We start from the raw sequence: 24307 nt of genomic DNA, 5'->3' as shown, positions 1-24307 counted from the left end.
TCAGAAATATAACAGCTTCCTTTGTTGTGGCACTTTAACCTTTTCTGTCATTTTTATTATTTCGTTTTCCTCCAGCTGATAGGTGTGACATGAAAAGTTCCCATGTTCAGAATCACATGATCAGAAATGGTGAAAGGCAGCAAAAAAATGAGAGAAAAACCTCAATAGCGCCACCACCTTCTTCATCCCAACTTCCATCTGCTGAAAACTGCCTTTTACACTTCATGGCCGAGAAAATTGAGAAAGTTTGGTAACAAATTTCAGCTCTCAACAATTAAAAGTCATTTTTGGAAATCAGATTCAGCTGAGCTGGTGTCACCAGTGCGGAAAATCACCCAGAAGAACTAGAAAGGGACCTGGTATGATCCGTGTTTATTTACACAGAGTTATGGACTCCGACCTTCTCTGGTCCCAGAGTTCTCCCTGTTTACAGGAACATTGATCTGCAGAATATTACAGTCAGTTAGGAGTAAAATCAGAGCCATATATAAGATGGGATTCTTCGATCAGAAGGCTGGGATGAACCATAGATTCATCCCTGCCCTTTTTTTTGGTTCCTTATCCATCCCTGGTCTCTCTGGATGATAAATATCTCCTCGGTCCATCTCCTGGACCACAAATACCTTCTCAGTCCCTCTCCTGGATCACAAATATCTCCCCATTCCCTCTTCTGGACCCCAGATATCTCCTCAGTCCCTCTTCTGAACCACAAATTCCTTTTTGCTCTCTCTTCTGAACCCTGAATCCTCCATCGGTTTCTTCATAGATTACCTGAATAAGTGTCTGATGGGGGTTGGGGAAAGGCTCGATCCTCTGAATCAAGCTGAATGGGAACTAGAGTCTGAAGAGCCAGCTGTTCTCTCAGTCTCTCCGCTACAGGAAATCCTTGTTGGTCCCTCTTCTGTAATGAGAAAACTTATTGGTGTTACTCTGGAACTCCAAAGAAATGTTCCATTTATCTCTCTCCATCCAACAATGCAGTGGAGGTCACCCTACATCTTCAATTTATTCACTTATTTCATTTATTCCTCATCTCTAATCATCTGCTGGACTTTCCTGCATGGACCAATGTCTTTCAGAGGCTCAGAATGGAGAGTAATGCCCTATCTGTCTATCTGTCCATCATCCATTCCTCTGTCCATCTATCAGTGGTATCGATAATTCTGCAGAATTTTTTCTACAGAGGGCTGACATGTCTGCCTGTCTCTCATCCATTCATCTCTCTGTATTTGGCATGCTCTAATACATGTATGTTTTGTTTGCAATGCTCAGGGTCTTCTAGAAGACAAAGATGGAGCAGGGCGACCTCCAGAGGCTGTACTTATCAGAGGAAAAGGGTCCAGGTAATGGTGATCTGTCTGGTGATGGGGTAGTAGTAATACCTCCCATGAATTAAAGGGTGGGGTCCGGGCAATGGTTGTCTGGGTGGTGATGGGGTTGTAGTAATAATTCCAGAGTATTGGGAGGACAGGAGCCCAGGCAATAGAGGTCAGGGGGTAATGGTAATATCTCCCATGCATTGAAGGACAGGGGTCCAGGTAGTTGTCTGACTGGCGATGGGGTTGTAATAATGTCTCCCATGAATTAAAGGGCAAGTGTCCAGGTAATGGTGGTCAGGGTGGTGATGGGGTAGTAGTAATACCTACCATGAATTAAAGGGCGGGATCCGGGTAATGGTAGTCTGGGTGGTGATGGGGTGATGGTAATATCTCCTCTGTATTGGGGCCAGGAGCCCAGGCAATATGGCCTGGCTTGTGATGGAGATGTAGTAATTAATATAGTCTATATCCTGGAGGACAAGGGTCCAGGTAATGGTGGTTTATCTGGTGATGAGTTTGTAGTAATATCCTGGATGTATTGGAGCAAAGGGGTCCAAGCAATGGTGGTCTGGATGGTTAGGAGATGGAGGTAAAAGCTCCCATATCTTGAAAGCTAAAGGTCAAGGTATTGGTGGTCTGGATGGTGATGGGGTGATGGTAATATCTCCCCTGTATTGGAGGACAGGGGTTCAGGTATTGGGGGTTGGGGTGATGATGGGATGATGGTAGTATATCCCCTTTATTGGAGGACAGGGGTTCAGGTAATGGAGGTTGGGGTGGTGATGGTAGTATCTCCCCTGTATTGGAGGTCAGGGGTTCAGGTAATAGAGGTCGTGGTGGTGATGGCGGTGATAGTAGTATCTGCCATGTATGGGAGGACAGGGGTTCAGGTAATGGAGGTCGGGGTGATGATGGGGTGATAGTAATATCTCCTCTGTATTGGATGACAGGGGTTCAGGTAATGGAGGTCGGGGTGATGATGGAGTGATGGTAATATCTCCCCTATATTGGAGGACAGGGGTTCAGGTAATGGGGGTCGGGATGGTGATAGTAGTATCTCCCCTATATTGGAGGACAGGGGTTCAGGAAATGGGGGTTGGGGTGGTGATAGTAGTATCTCCCCTATATTGGAGGACAGGGGGTTCAGGTAATCGGGGTTGGGATGGTGATGGGGTGTCAGTAATATATCTTCCATGTTCTGAGCACTCGTTTCTCTCCCTCTATCAGTCAGCAGAGGACTTCAGTGGTTTGATCGGCCGGTTTCCTCTCGTGTCATCCTTCTTCTGGTCGGTTTCTGTGCCGGACTCATCATCATAAACATTGTGGTCACCGCCTCCAGCCGAGGTGAGGAAGTGGGGTCACACACATCAGTCAGATCTTAATTTGGGGTTCAGACTCACCATAGTCAGATCTTAGATTAGGGTTCAGATGTACCAGTCAGATCACATCTCATATTGGGGGTTCAGAAGCACCAGAGTCAGATCTTACATTGGAGTTCAGAAACCTCAATTATGAAAATATCCCCACATCCAGTATAAGATGAAATGGGTGGCACCCTATATTCAGTATAATACAGGACAGGTGACACCCCATATTCAGTATAATAGAGGACAGCTGACACCCCATATCCAGTATAATAGGGGACAGCTGACACCCCATATCCAGTATAATAGGGGACAGGTGACACCCCATATCCAGTATAATACGGAATGGGTGGCACCCCTTATCCAGTATAATAGGGGGTGGGTGGTACCCCTTATCCAGTATAATACAGGACAGGTGGCACCCCATATCCAGTATAATAGGGGACAGGTGACACCCCATATCCAGTATAATAGGGGACAGGTGACACCCCATATCCAGTATAATAGGGGACAGGTGACACCCCATATCCAGTATAATCGGGGACAGGTGACACCCCATATCCAGTATAATAGGGGACAGGTGACACCCCATATCCAGTATAATAGAGGACAGGTGACACCCCATATCCAGTATAATACGGAATGGGTGGCACCCTATATTCAGTATAATACAGGACAGGTGACACCCCATATTCAGTATAATAGGGGACGGGTGACACCCCATATTCAGTATAATAGAGGACAGCTGACACCCCATATCCAGTATAATAGGGGACAGGTGACACCCCATATCCAGTATAATAGGGGACAGGTGACACCCCATATCCAGTATAATAGGGGACGGGTGACACCCCATATTCAGTATAATAGGGGACGGGTGACACCCCATATTCAGTATAATAGAGGACAGGTGGCACCCCATATCCAGTATAATAGGGGACAGGTGACACCCCATATCCAGTATAATAGGGGACGGGTGACACCCCATATTCAGTATAATAGGGGACAGGTGACACCCCATATCCAGTATAATAGGGGGTGCGTGTTACCCCATATCCAGTATAATAGGGGACAGGTGACACCCCATATCCAGTATAATAGGGGACAGGTGACACCCCATATCCAGTATAATAGGGGACAGGTGACACCCCATATCCAGTATAATAGGGGACAGGTGACACCCCATATCCAGTATAATAGAGGACAGGTGACACCCCATATCCAGTATAATACGGAATGGGTGGCACCCTATATTCAGTATAATAGGGGACAGGTGACACCCCATATTCAGTATAATAGGGGACGGGTGACACCCCATATTCAGTATAATAGAGGACAGCTGACACCCCATATCCAGTATAATAGGGGACAGGTGACACCCCATATCCAGTATAATAGGGGACAGGTGACACCCCATATCCAGTATAATACGGAATGGGTGGCACCCCTTATCCAGTATAATAGGGGACGGGTGACACCCCATATTCAGTATAATAGGGGACAGGTGACACCCCATATCCAGTATAATAGGGGGTGCGTGTTACCCCATATCCAGTATAATAGGGGACAGGTGACACCCCATATCCAGTATAATAGGGGACAGGTGACACCCCATATCCAGTATAATAGGGGACAGGTGACACCCCATATCCAGTATAATAGGGGACAGGTGACACCCCATATCCAGTATAATAGGGGACAGGTGACACCCCATATCCAGTATAATAGGGGACGGGTGACACCCCATATCCAGTATAATAGGGGACAGGTGACACCCCATATCCAGTATAATAGGGGACAGGTGTCAGGGAAAATCTAAGCTTCTCCCTATAAGCATATAATTTCTTTGCGCTTATAAGCACAAAAAGCTCTCTTATATAATGCCGGGAAAGCGCGCTCCTTTATCTCTCCAAGTAACACAAACAGACGCTGGTATCACTTCAAGCTCCGTGTAAAATCCTGAACAGGTAGCCAAGTGGCTTTTATTTATACTAAACACATGGATAACAAAAGAGGCTGCTGACTTCAGAATCAGCCAATCAGACACTTGTATTCATTCAAAAGAACCAATGACACACATGCATATAATCAAATATAAAAGCAGTAGTGACGAGTGCAGACGGTGGTGTGCAAAACCATGCAGCAAGCACATGGCTTTGAACACAGCCGTGTGCACACTCCCACTGCTACCAGTGATGCGAGCCGTACTATACCATGGCCCAGTGGGCCATAATATTGTATGGTTATACTATGGTTCCCAAGGTACACAAACTTGTTTACTTAGGAGTTGAAATGCAGTCGCCATGGAGTGGCCAGTTCCTTGGAGAGACATAAACAGACATCCTTAAAAAGGTAAACAGATCCGCCGTGTCCACGGGAAGGTTTCCGCATCCAATGGTCTTCCACCAGCATCTGTATGTGAGAATACCCTCACATGAGAGTATTGCAGCAAAACAGACACTGGGGGGCATCTGACAATATACATAAATAAAATTTTCCACAACAGCTCCTCCTCTTTGTCATATCCTCCCATGTGTCCCTCGATGAATCTTGATCTTCTTCTTACACCTGGAAATGTATCAGTCCTTACAGTCCATATGAGTCCATAAAAAAGGAAAATGCGGCTTGACTTGTAGATTCTATTCTTCAGGAGGAATGACTTATAAGGAGGACACGACATGGTGAGCTGTAGTAATCGCCGGTCGATCTGGGATCCTCTGTGTCTCGTACGTGGGCTGGGCTTCGGGGCGTCTCATCTCGGTGAGGAAGATGTGGTCATCTGCTCTGGCTCTGGTCACGCGTCCAATCAGGCAACAGGAACACCTCATCACGACATATAGAAGGAATAGAAATAAAAACAACATGAGTATATATACCCCTACTTCCTTCAACCATGATCTGATGGAAAATAAAAAATCCCCCAAGTTTCCCAAACCCTTAAAAGGATTCCAACCTTCACCAGCTATAGCTCTGGCTTTGCCTTGTAGGGATCTAAACCTTATCCATATGGGCCTGAACTTTGTCACTACTATCCCTGATACAGATATAACAATCTTTACTTATGAATTCCCAGAAACCCCCTTGGACTGTGGGAACTTCCTTGTAGCTTCAACCGTTACATGAAACATCCCATCCTCAATGGATGAGAAATTGTTCAAGCGTTTCATAAGCTCAAGCCCCCACCATGTACAAGCAATTCCCTTCCAGCTGTCCCTGCCATTCTTACCTTCTCTCGCGCCATCAGATCCTCACGATCGGCCACGACATAAGATGCTGGGACGAGTTTCACCAGCACACATGAACCTCTTGCCTTACGGGAAATTACCTTATAAGCTGTAGATCCGCATTAATACCAAACTTCAGTTGTAGCACACTTGTGGGCTACCTCGTTATCCCAATACCAAAGCTGGCAAAAACCAGAGCTATTGTTAAAATTATAATTAATTTTACCCTCTATGAATGTTCTGTTAAGTTCTTTTGACAGGTGTCTGTTTGGATTTTACTAGTCTGTCAAAACTCTTCACACCAATATGAACGTCACATATAGCATGTACCGCCGTCATCGCTGGGGCACTAGTAGACCCGACCATGTGTCCTGTTCTCTTTCTTAGCTAGTTGGGATGCTTTTCATCGTTACCCTTGCCAAAATTTATTAAACAAAAAAATATAAATGAACAAAGATACTTCTCTACTCTTTTGTGGTTGATCCGCTTCTTGCAGTGTCTGGCGTGGTCTCATCCCTGAAGCTTCTTTACAATGACCCAGTCACCTGGTTGGGAAGAATGTAAACTGGTTATTGTGTCAGGGTCCAGGATGGACTCGTGAACCCTGTGGTGGACCTTTTGAAGTTCATGTTACAGTGATTGCACCCACCGCATCAGCTGAGAATGTAGGTGACAGCTAATGAGGAAAGTACAATTCTGTTTTTGGTTGACCTTCAAACAAACCTCATATGACAATAACCCAGACATCGGGACTGTGGTCACTGCATAACCTGTGCGTGGCTTACCATCCGGGGTGTAATACCTGGAACCAGTGACAAAAAGGTTCTTAGCATCTGGGATGGGAGCCTCCTTCACTGGACTACTGCTTGCTGATTCAAATTCCATCAAAGAAAGACAGTCTTGGCACAAACTTGGTTAGAATTAGAGCGGTTAGTATTATTGGTTTGAAAATGTGTCATTCTCACCACTCTCATCCCCCCTTTTCTTCCCTCCTCATTACAAACTGGAGGAAGACATGCAGGGTTTAGAATGGTGCAGAATAAAACAGTGAAATAGCCTATGATACTTTTACCTTCTTATACACCTGTACACACACTTCCAGAAACTCTTTGGACCTGAAAAGATACTTATAAACAAAGGTTCCTTCAAAGGATGGTAAACAATACAACATTCGTGTACATTGGTAAATTGTCACTGACATTCCACAAAACCGATAATAACTAAACCCCCTGTAAGTCTTAATTTCACGTTTTTACTTAAAATACAACAGCCGCGACACGCAAGAGGGCTGTCACGGGAGGTTCAAACATCTTGTTACCACATACAAACAATGAAACAAAGACAAACATTTAGATACAAATGTGGGGGAGATATTTTATAGTTCCCAAAAACGAAAAAAATAAAAACGACCAGATGGAATGCTGCCTTCATTCTTTTAGCGATAGAAAAGAATACAATTTGAAAAGCACGAGAGCATTTCAAAATCTTTGCATGGACCAGCCACACAAAGTTCAAAAACAGGCCTGTGTATTTTTAATCACACAAATGTATACTACGCATCCATCAACTCACTCAACATTACAGATTTCTGAAGCCGCAGTCGCGCTACATCAACTCCAGAGGGATACCCAAAATAGTATCCTTGGACCACCTATGTCAATCTTTCTGGGGTTTAATGGCCTTTCCCTCAGAACTCAGATTTCATGTATTATGTAGCTGTCTGACTGGGGTGCATGGACGACCTATTGCCCATGACGATTCAAATCGCTTTTTTTGGCGAACTCTGCGTCCAGAGAACCCTGCGCTTTATTTTCGGAGCGATTATGGTTTGCGCCTTTGTCACCATAATCGGCCCCCGCATTCCGATTATTCTACACGGCCTGAGCGGGGCTGTTAGCGTACTACTCCTCACGTTTATGCTAATACAATCACGAACTGGAATTCCGACTATTATACACGGCCCGACCAGTCTCACAATATACAGCCCTCTAAACGTGTTCGTCCGACAACTACAAAAACACCATGAAATCCTTCGCTATTCAAAACAAAAACAATCTTATGGCTTCTATCTGTACCTAGATATTACAACAATAACTTGGATGCCTCCTGTTTGCTCTCTACCCAAAACTGTATTACAGTATAAACCTTCATTTAATTTAAAAATAAAAATGATTTTGTCTTTCCAAACACAAGTTAAAAGATGCCAAGCCCCTCCCACCAACTTCCTGTTGCATACCTGAGTAGGAAGAGGGAGGGGGAGGGGAAGCCTCAAATAGCTTCATATTTTGTCTATCAAGACATTAGAAAAATCTATGGCTAACATCAACAGATAAAAACTCTTTGTCTTGGAGTGGGTGGAATAAGCCCCCATATTGCAAATGGGAGGGAATCCCCCTTGACTCACATATCCCCTAGGAAAACCAAAAGTTTTGACGGAAATACCACACAACAGTGTAACAAAAAGCCAAAAACTGAAACTCCTGCAAAAAGATGGCTGAAGGAGTTCTTTTTCCTTCCACGGCAGCCACAAAAAAAAATGGCACCATTAACACATGAAATTTAGTTGTTGATCCTGCCAAAATCGAGATTTCTTCACTAGAAACATAAACTTCTTTAAAACAACTGGAATAAAAACTAAATGATTCTACTGGAACTGGAATTCAGTACAAAACCAGAGATATTTCGCTCGAGACTAAAATCAGCAGAAACAAAAAGGCAGTTGCAGTAATTGAAAAATGGTCCACGGCAAAATGGTGAATGAAACCCGGACTACAGAAAAATGGCCGACATTAACAAATGACAAGACAAACCAGGATTTCTTCCTACAAAAACTGACTATACAATTGAAACACCAATTGAGTCACCAATATTAACACTTATCCCTAGACAAACACTTTAGGCTATGTCAATTAGGGCCTATACTGAAATATAGGTATATTTAACGAAACAATATTGGGTGGCACAGTGGTGTAGTGGTTAGCACCCCCGCCCAGCAGCAAAAAGGGCAGCTGGCTTGAATTCCAACCATGACACCACCCGCCCGGTCTCTGCATGTCCTCCCTGCGCCTGCGTGGGTCTCCTCCGGGCATTCGGGTTTCCTCCCACACTCCAAAGACTTGCTGGCAGGCCAATTGGCCTCCATCCAAAATTGGCCCTAGTACATGAATGCAAACCGGGGACCCCGGACTGCGGGCTCCCCGAGGGCAGGGACCGACGTGAGCATACGATGCACGTGTGGAGCCCTGCGCAAACCGATGGCACTATATGGGTACCTTTAAACTAATATGAGCATCTCAATGAGACACAATGCACAGGGACAACAGCAGACACACACCCACACTCAGGATGGACTGATGTCTCCACTCAAACCCCACGAACCATGCAATTATGTAATATATCCAAAACGCCAAAGTTACATAAAACATGAAAAAAGTCTTAAACAATACACTCTTGTCGCAAATACAACACAATATCTAACTCTGAGAGTTAGAAAGTCAACAGAAACTCCCCCCATGTTATTACCTAGAAACCTGAGACCCCCCACAGGGTGTAAACAGCTCCTATTGTGATGTCCCAACAATACATGGGCACTTGGATATGCGACAGGCATTTCAACTTAAAACCAAACCCTTTAAAAATATTTTTACACTTATGGGGACATGTGACTTGGTCCCATACAAAGGTAAAAATCACAATTCATCCATTTCTATTTCTCATATACATCACAAACATATCACACAGCATACAATTACACAGCCTTCTCAGTCATACACAACATACAATTACACAGCCTGCTCAGTCATACACAACATACAATTACACAGCCTGCTCAGTCACACACAGCATACAATTACACAGCCTGCTCAGTCACACACAGCATACAATTACACAGCCTGCTCAGTCATACACAACATTCACTTTAGGTTTGTATTAAATGGGACTTATAGAGGATTTAAATATAGGTGCTTCCCCAAATAATAGACCTACTTACAATGACAAAAGTATAACCTACAATAAAAGTCCCGTCATTATACAGAGAGCGACAAAAAAAACAAAAACATAAGGTTCTTTGCCTGGCAGATCTTACCTCATACAGCGGACAGAGAATCAAGATCCCAAACACAGAACAGCAAAAATGTTCAAAAAACTTGAAGTATGGTTGTCTTACCATAGGCCGGCCTTTGCTGGTTCTGGTTCTGGAGGTCTCTTCCCCCTCGAGGTCCGCTGAATTTAGAAGATCTGTTGGCTTCCTTTCTGGCCCGCCATTAATGTCAGGGAAAATCTAAGCTTCTCCCTATAAGCATATAATTTCTTTGCGCTTATAAGCACAAAAAGCTCTCTTATATAATGCCGGGAAAGCGCGCTCCTTTATCTCTCCAAGTAACACAAACAGACGTTGGTATCACTTCAAGCTCCGTGTAAAATCCTGAACAGGTAGCCAAGTGGCTTTTATTTATACTAAACACATGGATAACAAAAGAGGCTGCTGACTTCAGAATCAGCCAATCAGACACTTGTATTCATTCAAAAGAACCAATGACACACACGCATATAATCAAATATAAAAGCAGTAGTGACGAGTGCAGACGGTGGTGTGCAAAACCATGCAGCAAGCACATGGCTTTGAACACAGCCGTGTGCACACTCCCACTGCTACCAGTGATGCGAGCCGTACTATACCATGGCCCAGTGGGCTATAATATTGTATGATTATACTATGGTTCCCAAGGTACACAAACTTGTTTACTTAGGAGTTGAAATGCAGTCGCCATGGAGTGGCCGGGTCCTTGGAGAGACATAAACAGACATCCTTAAAAAGGTAAACAGATCCGCCGTGTCCACGGGAAGGTTTCCGCATCCAATGGTCTTCCACCAGCATCTGTATGTGCGAATACCCTCACATGAGAGTATTGCAGCAAAACAGACACTGGGGGGCATCTGACAATATACATAAATAAAATTTTCCACAACACAGGTGACACCCCATATCCAGTATAATAGGGGACGGGTGACACCCCATATCCAGTATAATAGGGGACGAGTGACACCCCATATCCAGTATAATAGGGGACGGGTGACACCCCATATCCAGTATAATACGGGACGAGTGACACCCCATATCCAGTATAATAGGGGACGGGTGACACCCCATATCCGGTATAATACAGGACAGGTGACACCCCATATCCAGTATAATACAGGACAGGTGACACCCCATATCCAGTATAATAGGGGACAGGTGACACCCCATATCCAGTATAATACAGGACAGGTGACACCCCATATCCAGTATAATAGGAGACAGGTGACACCCCATATCCAGTATAATACAGGACAGGTGGCACCCCATATCCAGTTTAATAGGGGACGGGTGACATCCCATATCCAGTATAATAGGGGACAGGTGACATCCCATATCCGGTATAATACAGGACAGGTGGCACCCCATATCCAGTATAATAGGGGACGGGTGACACCCCATATCCTGTATAATACAGGACAGGTGGCACCCCATATCCAGTATAATAGGGGACAGGTGGCACACCATATCCAGTATAATAGGGGACAGGTGACACCCCATATCCAGTATAATAGGGGACGGGTGACACCCCATATCCAGTATAATAGGGGACGTGTGACACCCCATATCCAGTATAATAGGGGACAGGTGACACCCCATATCCAGTATAATAGGGGACAGGTGACACCCCATATCCAGTATAATAGGGGACATGTGACACCCCATATCCAGTATAATAGGGGACGTGTGACACCCCATATCCAGTATAATAGGGGACGTGTGACACCCCATATCCAGTATAATAGGGGACGTGTGACACCCCATATGCAGTATAATAGGGGACGGATGACACCCCATATTTAGTATAATAGGGGATGGGTGGCACCCCATATAGAGTATAATAGGGGACAGGTGACACCCCATATCCAGTATAATAGGGGACAGGTAACACCCTGTATTCAGTATAATAATAATTTTCTCTCCAGGATGACACCATGTTTGTTCAGGCATCACTCTGAGTCACCATCTACTTCCTGGACTGGGATTGGACGTTTTTGTACATTTACTGTTATTGATCTGTGATTTCTCTCTATTACAGGTTCTCGGGGTAATGAAGGTTCCTCCCTGGATGTTGACTACAGTGAAGGACAGGAAAATGGGAAAGGTGAGTCACACTGCCACCTGGGGACAGAATACAAATACTGCTACTATGAGGGGAGTGAGAAACGTCCTCTGGGGAGATGAGTGGTGGCAGTTCTCTGGGGAGGGGAGTGGTGGCAGTTCTCTGGGGAGGGGAGTGGTGGCAGTTCTCTGGGGAGGGGGGTGGTGGCAGTTCTCTGGGAAGGGGAGTGGTGGCAGTTCTCTGGGGATGGGAGTGGTGGCAGTTCTCTGGGGAGGGGAGTGGTGGCAGTTCTCTGGGGAGGGGGGTGGTGGCAGTTCTCTGGGAAGGGGAGTGGTGGCAGTTCTCTGGGGATGGGAGTGGTGGCAGTTCTCTGGGAAGGGGAGTGGTGGCAGTTCTCTGGGGAGGGGAGTGGTGGCAGTTCTCTTGGAGGGGAGTGGTGGCAGTTCTCTGTGGAGGGGAGTGGTGGCAGTTCTCTTGGAGGGGAGTGGTGGCAGGTCTCTTGGAGGGGAGTGGTGGCAGTTCTCTTGGAGGGGAGTGGTGGCAGTTCCCTGGGAGGGGAGTGGTGGCAGTTCCATGGGAGGGGAGTGGTGGCAGTTCTCTGTGGAGGGGAGTGGTGGCAGTTCTCTGTGGTGGGGAGTGGTGGCAGTTCTCTGTGGAGGGGAGTGGTGGCAGTTCTCTGTGGTGGGGAGTGGTGGCAGTTCTCTGTGGTGGGGAGTGGTGGCAGTTTTCTGTGGTGGGGAGTGGTGGCAGTTCTCTGTGGAGGGGAGCGGTAGCAGTTCTCTGGGAAGGGGAGCGGTGGCAGTTCTCTGGGAAGGGGAGCGGTGGCAGTTCTCTGGGTAGGGGAGCGGTGGCAGTTCTCTGGGAAGGGGAGCGGTGGCAGTTCTCTGGGGAGTGGAGCGGTGGCAGTTCTCTGGGAAGGGGAGCGGTGGCAGTTCTCTGGGAAGGGGAGCGGTGGCAGTTCTCTGGGGTGGGGAGCGGTGGCAGTTCTCTGGGGTGGGGAGTGGTGGCAGTTCTCTGGGGTGGGGAGTGGTGGCAGTTCTCTGGGGTGGGGAGTGGTGGCAGTTCTCTGTGGAGGGGAGTGGTGGCGGTTCTCTGTGGAGGGGAGTAGTGGCGGTTCTCTGTGGAGGGGAGTGGTGGCAATTCTCTGTGGAGGGGAGTGGTGGCAGTTCTCTGGGAGGGGAGTGGTGGCAGTTCTCTGTGGAGGGGAGTGGTGGCAGTTCTCTGTGGAGGGGAGTGGTGGCAGTTCTCTGGGGAGGGGAGTGAGGGTCGTTCTCTGGGGAGGGGAGTGGTGGCAGTTCTCTGGGGAGGGGAGTGGTGGCAGTTCTCTGGGGAGGGGGGTGGTGGCAGTTCTCTGGGAAGGGGAGTGGTGGCAGTTCTCTGGGGATGGGAGTGGTGGCAGTTCTCTGGGAAGGGGAGTGGTGGCAGTTCTATGGGGAGGGGAGTGGTGGCAGTTCTCTTGGAGGGGAGTGGTGGCAGTTCTCTGTGGAGGGGAGTGGTGGCAGTTCTCTTGGAGGGGAGTGGTGGCAGTTCACTTGGAGGGGAGTGGTGGCAGTTCTCTTGGAGGGGAGTGGTGGCAGGTCTCTTGAAGGGGAGTGGTGGCAGTTCTCTTGGAGGGGAGTGGTGGCAGTTCCCTGGGAGGGGAGTGGTGGCAGTTCCCTGGGAGGGGAGTGGTGGCAGTTCTCTGTGGAGGGGAGTGGTGGCAGTTCTCTGTGGTGGGGAGTGGTGGCAGTTCTCTGTGGAGGGGAGTGGTGGCAGTTCTCTGTGGTGGGGAGTGGTGGCAGTTTTCTGTGGTGGGGAGTGGTGGCAGTTCTCTGTGGAGGGGAGCGGTGGCAGTTCTCTGGGAAGGGGAGCGGTGGCAGTTCTCTGGGAAGGGGAGCGGTGGCAGTTCTCTGGGAAGGGGAGCGGTGGCAGTTCTCTGGGTAGGGGAGCGGTGGCAGTTCTCTGGGAAGGGGAGCGGTGGCAGTTCTCTGGGGAGTGGAGCGGTGGCAGTTCTCTGGGGAGTGGAGCGGTGGCAGTTCTCTGGGAAGGGGAGCGGTGGCAGTTCTCTGGGAAGGGGAGCGGTGGCAGTTCTCTGGGAAGGGGAGCGGTGGCAGTTCTCTGGGGTGGGGAGCGGTGGCAGTTCTCTGGGGTGGGGAGCGGTGGCAGTTCTCTGGGGTGGGGAGTGGTGGCAGTTCTCTGGGGTGGGGAGTGGTGGCAGTTCTCTGGGGTGGGGAGTGGTAGCAGTTCTCTGTGGTGGGGAGTGGTGGCAGTTCTCTGTGGAGGGGAGTGGTGGCAGTTCTCTGTGGTGGGGAGTGGTGGCAGTTCTCTGTGGTGGGGAGTGGTGGCATTTCTCTGTGGTGGGGAGCGGTGGCATTTCTCTGGGGAGGGGAGTGGTGGCAGCTCTCTGGGGAGGGGATTGGTGGCAGTTCTCTGTGGAGGGGAGTGAGGGTCGTTCTCTGGGGAGGGGAGTGAGGGTCGTTCTCTGGGGAGGGGAGTGGTGGCAGTTCTCTGGGGAGGGGAGTGGTGGCAGTTCTCTGGGGAGGGGTGTGGTGGCAGTTCTCTGGGGAGGGGAGTGGTGGCAGTTCTCTGGGGAGGGGAGTGGTGGCAGTTCTCTGTGGAGGGGAGTGGTGGCAGTTCTCTGTGGAGGGGAGTGGTGGCAGTTCTCTGTGGAGGGGAGTGGTGGCAGTTCCCTGGGAGGGGAGTGGTGGCAGTTCTCTGGGGATGGGAGTGGTGGCAGTTCTCTGGGGATGGGAGTGGTGGCAGTTCTCTGTGGAGGGGAGTGGTGGCAGTTCTCTGTGTAGGGGAGTGGTGGTAGTTCTCTGTGTAGGGGAGTGGTGGCAGTTCTCTGTGGAGGGGAGTGGTGGCAGTTCTCTGTGGAGGGGAGTGGTGGCAGTTCTCTGTGGAGGGGAGTGATGGCAGTTCTCTGGGGTGGGGAGTGGTGGCAGTTCTCTGTGGAGGGGAGTGGTGGCAGTTCTCTGGGGTGGGGAGTGGTGGCAGTTCTCTGTGGAGGGGAGTGGTGGCAGTTCTCTGTGGAGGGGAGTGGTGGCAGTTCTCTGTGGAGGGGAGTGGTGGCAGTTCTCTGTGGAGGGGAGTGGTGGCAGTTCTCTGTGGAAGGGTGGCAGTTCTCTGTGGAAGGGAATGGTGGCAGTTCTCTGTGGAGGGGAGTGGTGGCAGTTCTCTGTGGAGGGGAGTGGTGGCAGTTCTCTGTGGAGGGAAGTGGTGGCAGTTCTCTGTGGAAGGGAGCGGTGGCAGTTCTCTGTGGAAGGGAGCGGTGGCAGTTCTCTGGGAAGGGGAGCGTGGCAGTTCTCTGGGGAGGGGAGTGGTGGCAGTTCCCTGGGGAGGGGAGTAGTGGCAGTTCTGTGGGAAGGGGAGTGGTGGCAGTTCTCTGTGGAAGGGAGTGGTGGCAGTTCTCTGGGGAGGGGAGTGGTGGCGGTTCTCTGTGGAGGGGATTGAGGTCCGTTCTCTGTGGAGGGAAGTGGTGGCAGTTCTCTGTGGAGGGGAGTGGTGGCAGTTCTCTGTGGAGGGGATTGAGGTCCATTCTCTGTGGAGGGGAGTGGTGGCAGTTCTCTGTGGAGGGGAGTGGTGGCAGTTCTCTGGGGTGGGGAGTGGTGGCAGTTCTCTGTGGAGGGGAGTGGTGGCAGTTCTCTGTGGAGGGGAGGGGTGGCAGTTCTCTGTGGAGGGGTGGCAGTTCTCTGTGGAAGGGAATGGTGGCAGTTCTCTGTGGAGGGGAGTGGTGGCAGTTCTCTGTGGAGGGGAGTGGTGGCAGTTCTCTGTGGAGAGGAGTGGTGGCAGTTCTCTGTGGAGGGGAGTGGTGGCAGTTCTCTGTGGAGGGGTGGCAGTTCTCTGTGGAGGGGAGTGGTGGCAGTTCTCTGTGGAGGGGTGGCAGTTCTCTGTGGAAGGGAATGGTGGCAGTTCTCTGTGGAGGGGAGTGGTGGCAGTTCTCTGTGGAGAGGAGTGGTGGCAGTTCTCTGTGGAGGGGAGTGGTGGCAGTTCTCTGTGGAGGGGAGTGGTGGCAGTTCTCTGTGGAGGGAAGTGGTGGCAGTTCTCTGTGGAGGGGTGGCAGTTCTCTGTGGAAGGGAGCGGTGGCAGTTCTCTGGGAAGGGGAGCGTGGCAGTTCTCTGGGGAGGGGAGTGGTGGCAGTTCCCTGGGGAGGGGAGTGGTGGCAGTTCTGTGGGAAGGGGAGTGGTGGCAGTTCTCTGTGGAGGGGAGTGGTGGCAGTTCTCTGGGGAGGGGAGTGGTGGCGGTTCTCTGTGGAGGGGATTGAGGTCCGTTCTCTGTGGAGGGAAGTGGTGGCAGTTCTCTGTGGAGGGGAGTGGTGGCAGTTCTCTGTGGAGGGGATTGAGGTCCGTTCTCTGTGGAGGAGAGTGGTGGCAGTTCTCTGTGGAGGGGAGTGGTGGCAGTTCTCTGTGGAGGGGAGTGGTGGCAGTTCTCTGTGGAGGGGAGTGGTGGCAGTTCTCTGTGGAGGGGAGTGGTGGCAGTTCTCTGGGAAGGGGAGTGGTGGCAGTCCTCTGTGGAGGGGAGTGGTGGCAGTTCTCTGGGGTGGGGAGTGGTGGCAGTTCTCTGTGGAGGGGAGTGGTGGCAGTCCTCTATGGAGGGGAGTGGTGGCAGTTCTCTGTGGAGGGGAGTGGTGGCAGTTCTCTGTGGAGGGGAGTGGTGGCAGTTCTCTGGGGTGGGGAGATGGTGGCAGTTCTCTGTGGAGGGGAGTGGTGGCAGTCCTCTGTGGAGGGGAGTGGTGGCAGTTCTCTGTGGAGGGGAGTGGTGGCAGTTCTCTGTGGAGGGGAGTGGTGGCAGTTCTCTGGGAGGGGAGTGGTGGCAGTTCTCTGTGGAGGGGAGTGGTGGAAGTTCTCTGTGGAGGGGAGTGGTGGCAGTTCTCTGGGGTGGGGAGTGGTGGCAGTTCTCTGTGGAGGGGAGTGGTGGCAGTTCTCTGTGGAGGGGAGTGGTGGCAGTTCTCTGTGGAGGGGTGGCAGTTCTCTGTGGAAGGGAATGGTGGCAGTTCTCTGTGGAGTGGTGGCAGTTCTCTGTGGAGGGGAGTGGTGGCAGTTCTCTGTGGAGGGGAGTGGTGGCAGTTCTCTGTGGAGGGGAGTGGTGGCAGTTCTCTGTGGAGGGGTGGCAGTTCTCTGTGGAGGGGAGCGGTGGCAGTTCTCTGTGGAAGGGAGCGGTGGCAGTTCTCTGGGGAGGGGAGTGGTGGCAGTTCCCTGGGGAGGGGAGTGGTGGCAATTCTGTGGGAAGGGGAGTGGTGGCAGTTCTCTGTGGAGGGGAGTGGTGGCAGTTCTCTGGGGAGGGGAGTGGTGGCGGTTCTCTGTGGAGGGGATTGAGGTCCGTTCTCTGTGGAGGGAAGTGGTGGCAGTTCTCTGTGGAGGGGAGTGGTGGCAGTTCTCTGTGGAGGGGATTGAGGTCCGTTCTCTGTGGAGGAGAGTGGTGGCAGTTCTCTGTGGAGGGGAGTGGTGGCAGTTCTCTGTGGAGGGGAGTGGTGGCAGTTCTTTGTGGAGGGGAGTGGTGGCAGTTCTCTGTGGAGGGGTGGCAGTTCTCTGTGGAAGGGAATGGTGGCAGTTCTCTGTGGAGGGGAGTGGTGGCAGTTCTCTGTGGAGGGGAGTGGTGGCAGTTCTCTGTGGAGGGAAGTGGTGGCAGTTCTCTGTGGAAGGGAGCGGTGGCAGTTCTCTGTGGAAGGGAGCGGTGGCAGTTCTCTGTGGAAGGGAGCGGTGGCAGTTCTCTGGGAAGGGGAGCGTGGCAGTTCCCTGGGGAGGGGAGTGGTGGCAGTTCCCTGGGGAGGGGAGTGGTGGCAGTTCTGTGGGAAGGGGAGTGGTGGCAGTTCTCTGTGGAGGGGAGTGGTGGCAGTTCTCTGGGGAGGGGAGTGGTGGCGGTTCTCTGTGGAGGGGATTGAGGTCCGTTCTCTGTGGAGGGAAGTGGTGGCAGTTCTCTGTGGAGGGGAGTGGTGGCAGTTCTCTGTGGAGGGGATTGAGGTCCGTTCTCTGTGGAGGAGAGTGGTGGCAGTTCTCTGTAGAGGGGAGTGGTGGCAGTTCTCTGTGGAGGGGAGTGGTGGCAGTTCTCTGGGAAGGGGAGTGGTGGCAGTCCTCTGTGGAGGGGAGTGGTGGCAGTTCTCTGGGGTGGGGAGTGGTGGCAGTTCTCTGTGGAGGGGAGTGGTGGCAGTCCTCTGTGGAGGGGAGTGGTGGCAGTTCTCTATGGAGGGGAGTGGTGGCAGTTCTCTGTGGAGGGGAGTGGTGGCAGTTCTCTGTGGAGGGGAGTGGTGGCAGTTCTCTGGGGTGGGGAGATGGTGGCAGTTCTCTGTGGAGGGGAGTGGTGGCAGTCCTCTGTGGAGGGGAGTGGTGGCAGTTCTCTGTGGAGGGGAGTGGTGGCAGTTCTCTGTGGAGGGGAGTGGTGGCAGTTCTCTGTGGAGGGGAGTGGTGGCAGTTCTCTGGGGAGGGGAGTGGTGGCAGTTCTCTGTGGAGGGGAGTGGTGGCAGTTCTCTGTGGAGGGGAGTGGTGGCAGTTCTCTGTGGAGGGGAGTGGTGGCGGTTCTCTGTGGAGCGGAGTGGTGGCGGTTCTCTGTGGAGGGAAGTGGTGGCGGTTCTCTGTGGAGGGGAGTGGTGGCGGTTCTCTGTGGAGGGGAGTGGTGGCAATTCTCTGTGGAGGGGAGTGGTGGCGGTTCTCTGTGGAGGGGAGTAGTGGCGGTTCTCTGTGGAGGGGAGTGGTGGCAATTCTCTGTGGAGGGGAGTGGTGGCAGTTCTCTGGGAGGGGAGTGGTGGCAGTTCTCTGTGGAGGGGAGTGGTGGCAGTTCTCTGTGGAGGGGAGTGGTGGCAGTTCTCTGGGAGGGGAGTGGTGGCAGTTCTCTGTGGAGGGGAGTGGTGGCAGTTCTCTGTGGAGGGGAGTGGTGGCAGTTCTCTGTGGAGGGGAGTGGTGGCAGTTCTCTGGGGTGGGGAGCGGTGGCAGTTCTCTGGGGTGGGGAGTGGTGGCAGTTCTCTGGGGTGGGGAGTGGTGGCAGTTCTCTGGGGTGGGGAGTGGTGGCAGTTCTCTGTGGAGGGGAGTGGTGGCGGTTCTCTGTGGAGGGGAGTAGTGGCGGTTCTCTGTGGAGGGGAGTGGTGGCAATTCTCTGTGGAGGGGAGTGGTGGCAGTTCTCTGGGAGGGGAGTGGTGGCAGTTCTCTGTGGAGGGGAGTGGTGGCAGTTCTCTGTGGAGGGGAGTGGTGGCAGTTCTCTGGGGAGGGGAGTGAGGGTCGTTCTCTGGGGAGGGGAGTGGTGGCAGTTCTCTGGGGAGGGGAGTGGTGGCAGTTCTCTGGGGAGGGGGGTGGTGGCAGTTCTCTGGGAAGGGGAGTGGTGGCAGTTCTCTGGGGATGGGAGTGGTGGCAGTTCTCTGGGAAGGGGAGTGGTGGCAGTTCTATGGGGAGGGGAGTGGTGGCAGTTCTCTTGGAGGGGAGTGGTGGCAGTTCTCTGTGGAGGGGAGTGGTGGCAGTTCTCTTGGAGGGGAGTGGTGGCAGTTCACTTGGAGGGGAGTGGTGGCAGTTCTCTTGGAGGGGAGTGGTGGCAGGTCTCTTGGAGGGGAGTGGTGGCAGTTCTCTTGGAGGGGAGTGGTGGCAGTTCCCTGGGAGGGGAGTGGTGGCAGTTCCCTGGGAGGGGAGTGGTGGCAGTTCTCTGTGGAGGGGAGTGGTGGCAGTTCTCTGTGGTGGGGAGTGGTGGCAGTTCTCTGTGGAGGGGAGTGGTGGCAGTTCTCTGTGGTGGGGAGTGGTGGCAGTTTTCTGTGGTGGGGAGTGGTGGCAGTTCTCTGTGGAGGGGAGCGGTGGCAGTTCTCTGGGAAGGGGAGCGGTGGCAGTTCTCTGGGAAGGGGAGCGGTGGCAGTTCTCTGGGAAGGGGAGCGGTGGCAGTTCTCTGGGTAGGGGAGCGGTGGCAGTTCTCTGGGAAGGGGAGCGGTGGCAGTTCTCTGGGGAGTGGAGCGGTGGCAGTTCTCTGGGGAGTGGAGCGGTGGCAGTTCTCTGGGAAGGGGAGCGGTGGCAGTTCTCTGGGAAGGGGAGCGGTGGCAGTTCTCTGGGAAGGGGAGCGGTGGCAGTTCTCTGGGGTGGGGAGCGGTGGCAGTTCTCTGGGGTGGGGAGCGGTGGCAGTTCTCTGGGGTGGGGAGTGGTGGCAGTTCTCTGGGGTGGGGAGTGGTGGCAGTTCTCTGGGGTGGGGAGTGGTAGCAGTTCTCTGTGGTGGGGAGTGGTGGCAGTTCTCTGTGGAGGGGAGTGGTGGCAGTTCTCTGTGGTGGGGAGTGGTGGCAGTTCTCTGTGGTGGGGAGTGGTGGCATTTCTCTGTGGTGGGGAGCGGTGGCATTTCTCTGGGGAGGGGAGTGGTGGCAGCTCTCTGGGGAGGGGATTGGTGGCAGTTCTCTGTGGAGGGGAGTGAGGGTCGTTCTCTGGGGAGGGGAGTGAGGGTCGTTCTCTGGGGAGGGGAGTGGTGGCAGTTCTCTGGGGAGGGGAGTGGTGGCAGTTCTCTGGGGAGGGGTGTGGTGGCAGTTCTCTGGGGAGGGGAGTGGTGGCAGTTCTCTGTGGAGGGGAGTGGTGGCAGTTCTCTGTGGAGGGGAGTGGTGGCAGTTCTCTGTGGAGGGGAGTGGTGGCAGTTCCCTGGGAGGGGAGTGGTGGCAGTTCTCTGGGGATGGGAGTGGTGGCAGTTCTCTGGGGATGGGAGTGGTGGCAGTTCTCTGTGGAGGGGAGTGGTGGCAGTTCTCTGTGTAGGGGAGTGGTGGTAGTTCTCTGTGTAGGGGAGTGGTGGCAGTTCTCTGTGGAGGGGAGTGGTGGCAGTTCTCTGTGGAGGGGAGTGGTGGCAGTTCTCTGTGGAGGGGAGTGATGGCAGTTCTCTGGGGTGGGGAGTGGTGGCAGTTCTCTGTGGAGGGGAGTGGTGGCAGTTCTCTGGGGTGGGGAGTGGTGGCAGTTCTCTGTGGAGGGGAGTGGTGGCAGTTCTCTGTGGAGGGGAGTGGTGGCAGTTCTCTGTGGAGGGGAGTGGTGGCAGTTCTCTGTGGAGGGGAGTGGTGGCAGTTCTCTGTGGAGGGGTGGCAGTTCTCTGTGGAAGGGAATGGTGGCAGTTCTCTGTGGAGGGGAGTGGTGGCAGTTCTTTGTGGAGGGGAGTGGTGGCAGTTCTCTGTGGAGGGAAGTGGTGGCAGTTCTCTGTGGAAGGGAGCGGTGGCAGTTCTCTGTGGAAGGGAGCGGTGGCAGTTCTCTGGGAAGGGGAGCGTGGCAGTTCTCTGGGGAGGGGAGTGGTGGCAGTTCCCTGGGGAGGGGAGTGGTGGCAGTTCTGTGGGAAGGGGAGTGGTGGCAGTTCTCTGTGGAAGGGAGTGGTGGCAGTTCTCTGGGGAGGGGAGTGGTGGCGGTTCTCTGTGGAGGGGATTGAGGTCCGTTCTCTGTGGAGGGAAGTGGTGGCAGTTCTCTGTGGAGGGGAGTGGTGGCAGTTCTCTGTGGAGGGGATTGAGGTCCATTCTCTGTGGAGGGGAGTGGTGGCAGTTCTCTGTGGAGGGGAGTGGTGGCAGTTCTCTGGGGTGGGGAGTGGTGGCAGTTCTCTGTGGAGGGGAGTGGTGGCAGTTCTCTGTGGAGGGGAGGGGTGGCAGTTCTCTGTGGAGGGGTGGCAGTTCTCTGTGGAAGGGAATGGTGGCAGTTCTCTGTGGAGGGGAGTGGTGGCAGTTCTCTGTGGAGGGGAGTGGTGGCAGTTCTCTGTGGAGAGGAGTGGTGGCAGTTCTCTGTGGAGGGGAGTGGTGGCAGTTCTCTGTGGAGGGGAGTGGTGGCAGTTCTCTGTGGAGGGGTGGCAGTTCTCTGTGGAAGGGAATGGTGGCAGTTCTCTGTGGAGGGGAGTGGTGGCAGTTCTCTGTGGAGAGGAGTGGTGGCAGTTCTCTGTGGAGGGGAGTGGTGGCAGTTCTCTGTGGAGGGGAGTGGTGGCAGTTCTCTGTGGAGGGAAGTGGTGGCAGTTCTCTGTGGAGGGGTGGCAGTTCTCTGTGGAAGGGAGCGGTGGCAGTTCTCTGGGAAGGGGAGCGTGGCAGTTCTCTGGGGAGGGGAGTGGTGGCAGTTCCCTGGGGAGGGGAGTGGTGGCAGTTCTGTGGGAAGGGGAGTGGTGGCAGTTCTCTGTGGAGGGGAGTGGTGGCAGTTCTCTGGGGAGGGGAGTGGTGGCGGTTCTCTGTGGAGGGGATTGAGGTCCGTTCTCTGTGGAGGGAAGTGGTGGCAGTTCTCTGTGGAGGGGAGTGGTGGCAGTTCTCTGTGGAGGGGATTGAGGTCCGTTCTCTGTGGAGGAGAGTGGTGGCAGTTCTCTGTGGAGGGGAGTGGTGGCAGTTCTCTGTGGAGGGGAGTGGTGGCAGTTCTCTGTGGAGGGGAGTGGTGGCAGTTCTCTGTGGAGGGGAGTGGTGGCAGTTCTCTGGGAAGGGGAGTGGTGGCAGTCCTCTGTGGAGGGGAGTGGTGGCAGTTCTCTGGGGTGGGGAGTGGTGGCAGTTCTCTGTGGAGGGGAGTGGTGGCAGTCCTCTGTGGAGGGGAGTGGTGGCAGTTCTCTATGGAGGGGAGTGGTGGCAGTTCTCTGTGGAGGGGAGTGGTGGCAGTTCTCTGTGGAGGGGAGTGGTGGCAGTTCTCTGGGGTGGGGAGATGGTGGCAGTTCTCTGTGGAGGGGAGTGGTGGCAGTCCTCTGTGGAGGGGAGTGGTGGCAGTTCTCTGTGGAGGGGAGTGGTGGCAGTTCTCTGTGGAGGGGAGTGGTGGCAGTTCTCTGGGAGGGGAGTGGTGGCAGTTCTCTGTGGAGGGGAGTGGTGGAAGTTCTCTGTGGAGGGGAGTGGTGGCAGTTCTCTGGGGTGGGGAGTGGTGGCAGTTCTCTGTGGAGGGGAGTGGTGGCAGTTCTCTGTGGAGGGGAGTGGTGGCAGTTCTCTGTGGAGGGGTGGCAGTTCTCTGTGGAAGGGAATGGTGGCAGTTCTCTGTGGAGTGGTGGCAGTTCTCTGTGGAGGGGAGTGGTGGCAGTTCTCTGTGGAGGGGAGTGGTGGCAGTTCTCTGTGGAGGGGAGTGGTGGCAGTTCTCTGTGGAGGGGTGGCAGTTCTCTGTGGAGGGGAGCGGTGGCAGTTCTCTGTGGAAGGGAGCGGTGGCAGTTCTCTGGGGAGGGGAGTGGTGGCAGTTCCCTGGGGAGGGGAGTGGTGGCAATTCTGTGGGAAGGGGAGTGGTGGCAGTTCTCTGTGGAGGGGAGTGGTGGCAGTTCTCTGGGGAGGGGAGTGGTGGCGGTTCTCTGTGGAGGGGATTGAGGTCCGTTCTCTGTGGAGGGGAAGTGGTGGCAGTTCTCTGTGGAGGGGAGTGGTGGCAGTTCTCTGTGGAGGGGATTGAGGTCCGTTCTCTGTGGAGGAGAGTGGTGGCAGTTCTCTGTGGAGGGGAGTGGTGGCAGTTCTCTGTGGAGGGGAGTGGTGGCAGTTCTTTGTGGAGGGGAGTGGTGGCAGTTCTCTGTGGAGGGGTGGCAGTTCTCTGTGGAAGGGAATGGTGGCAGTTCTCTGTGGAGGGGAGTGGTGGCAGTTCTCTGTGGAGGGGAGTGGTGGCAGTTCTCTGTGGAGGGAAGTGGTGGCAGTTCTCTGTGGAAGAGAGCGGTGGCAGTTCTCTGTGGAAGGGAGCGGTGGCAGTTCTCTGTGGAAGGGAGCGGTGGCAGTTCTCTGGGAAGGGGAGCGTGGCAGTTCCCTGGGGAGGGGAGTGGTGGCAGTTCCCTGGGGAGGGGAGTGGTGGCAGTTCTGTGGGAAGGGGAGTGGTGGCAGTTCTCTGTGGAGGGGAGTGGTGGCAGTTCTCTCTGGGGAGGGGGAGTGGTGGCGGTTCTCTGTGGAGGGGATTGAGGTCCGTTCTCTGTGGAGGGAAGTGGTGGCAGTTCTCTGTGGAGGGGAGTGTGGCAGTTCTCTGTGGAGGGGATTGAGGTCCGTTCTCTGTGGAGGAGAGTGGTGGCAGTTCTCTGTAGAGGGGAGTGGTGGCAGTTCTCTGTGGAGGGGAGTGGTGGCAGTTCTCTGGGAAGGGGAGTGGTGGCAGTCCTCTGTGGAGGGGAGTGGTGGCAGTTCTCTGGGGTGGGGAGTGGTGGCAGTTCTCTGTGGAGGGGAGTGGTGGCAGTCCTCTGTGGAGGGGGAGTGGTGGTGGCAGTTCTCTATGGAGGGGAGTGGTGGCAGTTCTCTGTGGAGGGGAGTGGTGGCAGTTCTCTGTGGAGGGGAGTGGTGGCAGTTCTCTGGGGTGGGGAGATGGTGGCAGTTCTCTGTGGAGGGGAGTGTGGCAGTCCTCTGTGGAGGGGAGTGGTGGCAGTTCTCTGTGAGGGGAGTGGTGGCAGTTCTCTGTGGAGGTCGG

General features: G+C 53.4%; 1 protein-coding gene across 1 annotated transcript in view; it reads left to right on the top strand.

The window, feature by feature from the left end:
* The window catches only part of LOC141133883 (asialoglycoprotein receptor 1-like), a 41256-nt gene that overhangs the window by 2969 nt on the left and 13980 nt on the right, over positions 1–24307 (top strand). The window contains exons 2-4 of the mRNA XM_073623483.1: positions 1273–1343; positions 2547–2663; positions 12027–12092. Coding sequence (XP_073479584.1) covers positions 1292–1343; positions 2547–2663; positions 12027–12092 — 235 coding nt within the window. The 5' untranslated portion in view covers positions 1273–1291. The remainder of the gene's footprint in view (positions 1–1272; positions 1344–2546; positions 2664–12026; positions 12093–24307) is intronic.

Source organism: Aquarana catesbeiana, linkage group LG03, assembly GCF_042186555.1.
Source record: "Aquarana catesbeiana isolate 2022-GZ linkage group LG03, ASM4218655v1, whole genome shotgun sequence".
In the NCBI taxonomy this organism is placed as follows: domain Eukaryota; kingdom Metazoa; phylum Chordata; class Amphibia; order Anura; family Ranidae; genus Aquarana; species Aquarana catesbeiana.
Note: the sequence above shows the minus strand (reverse complement) of the source record. Positions and strands in the feature narration are given on the sequence as shown.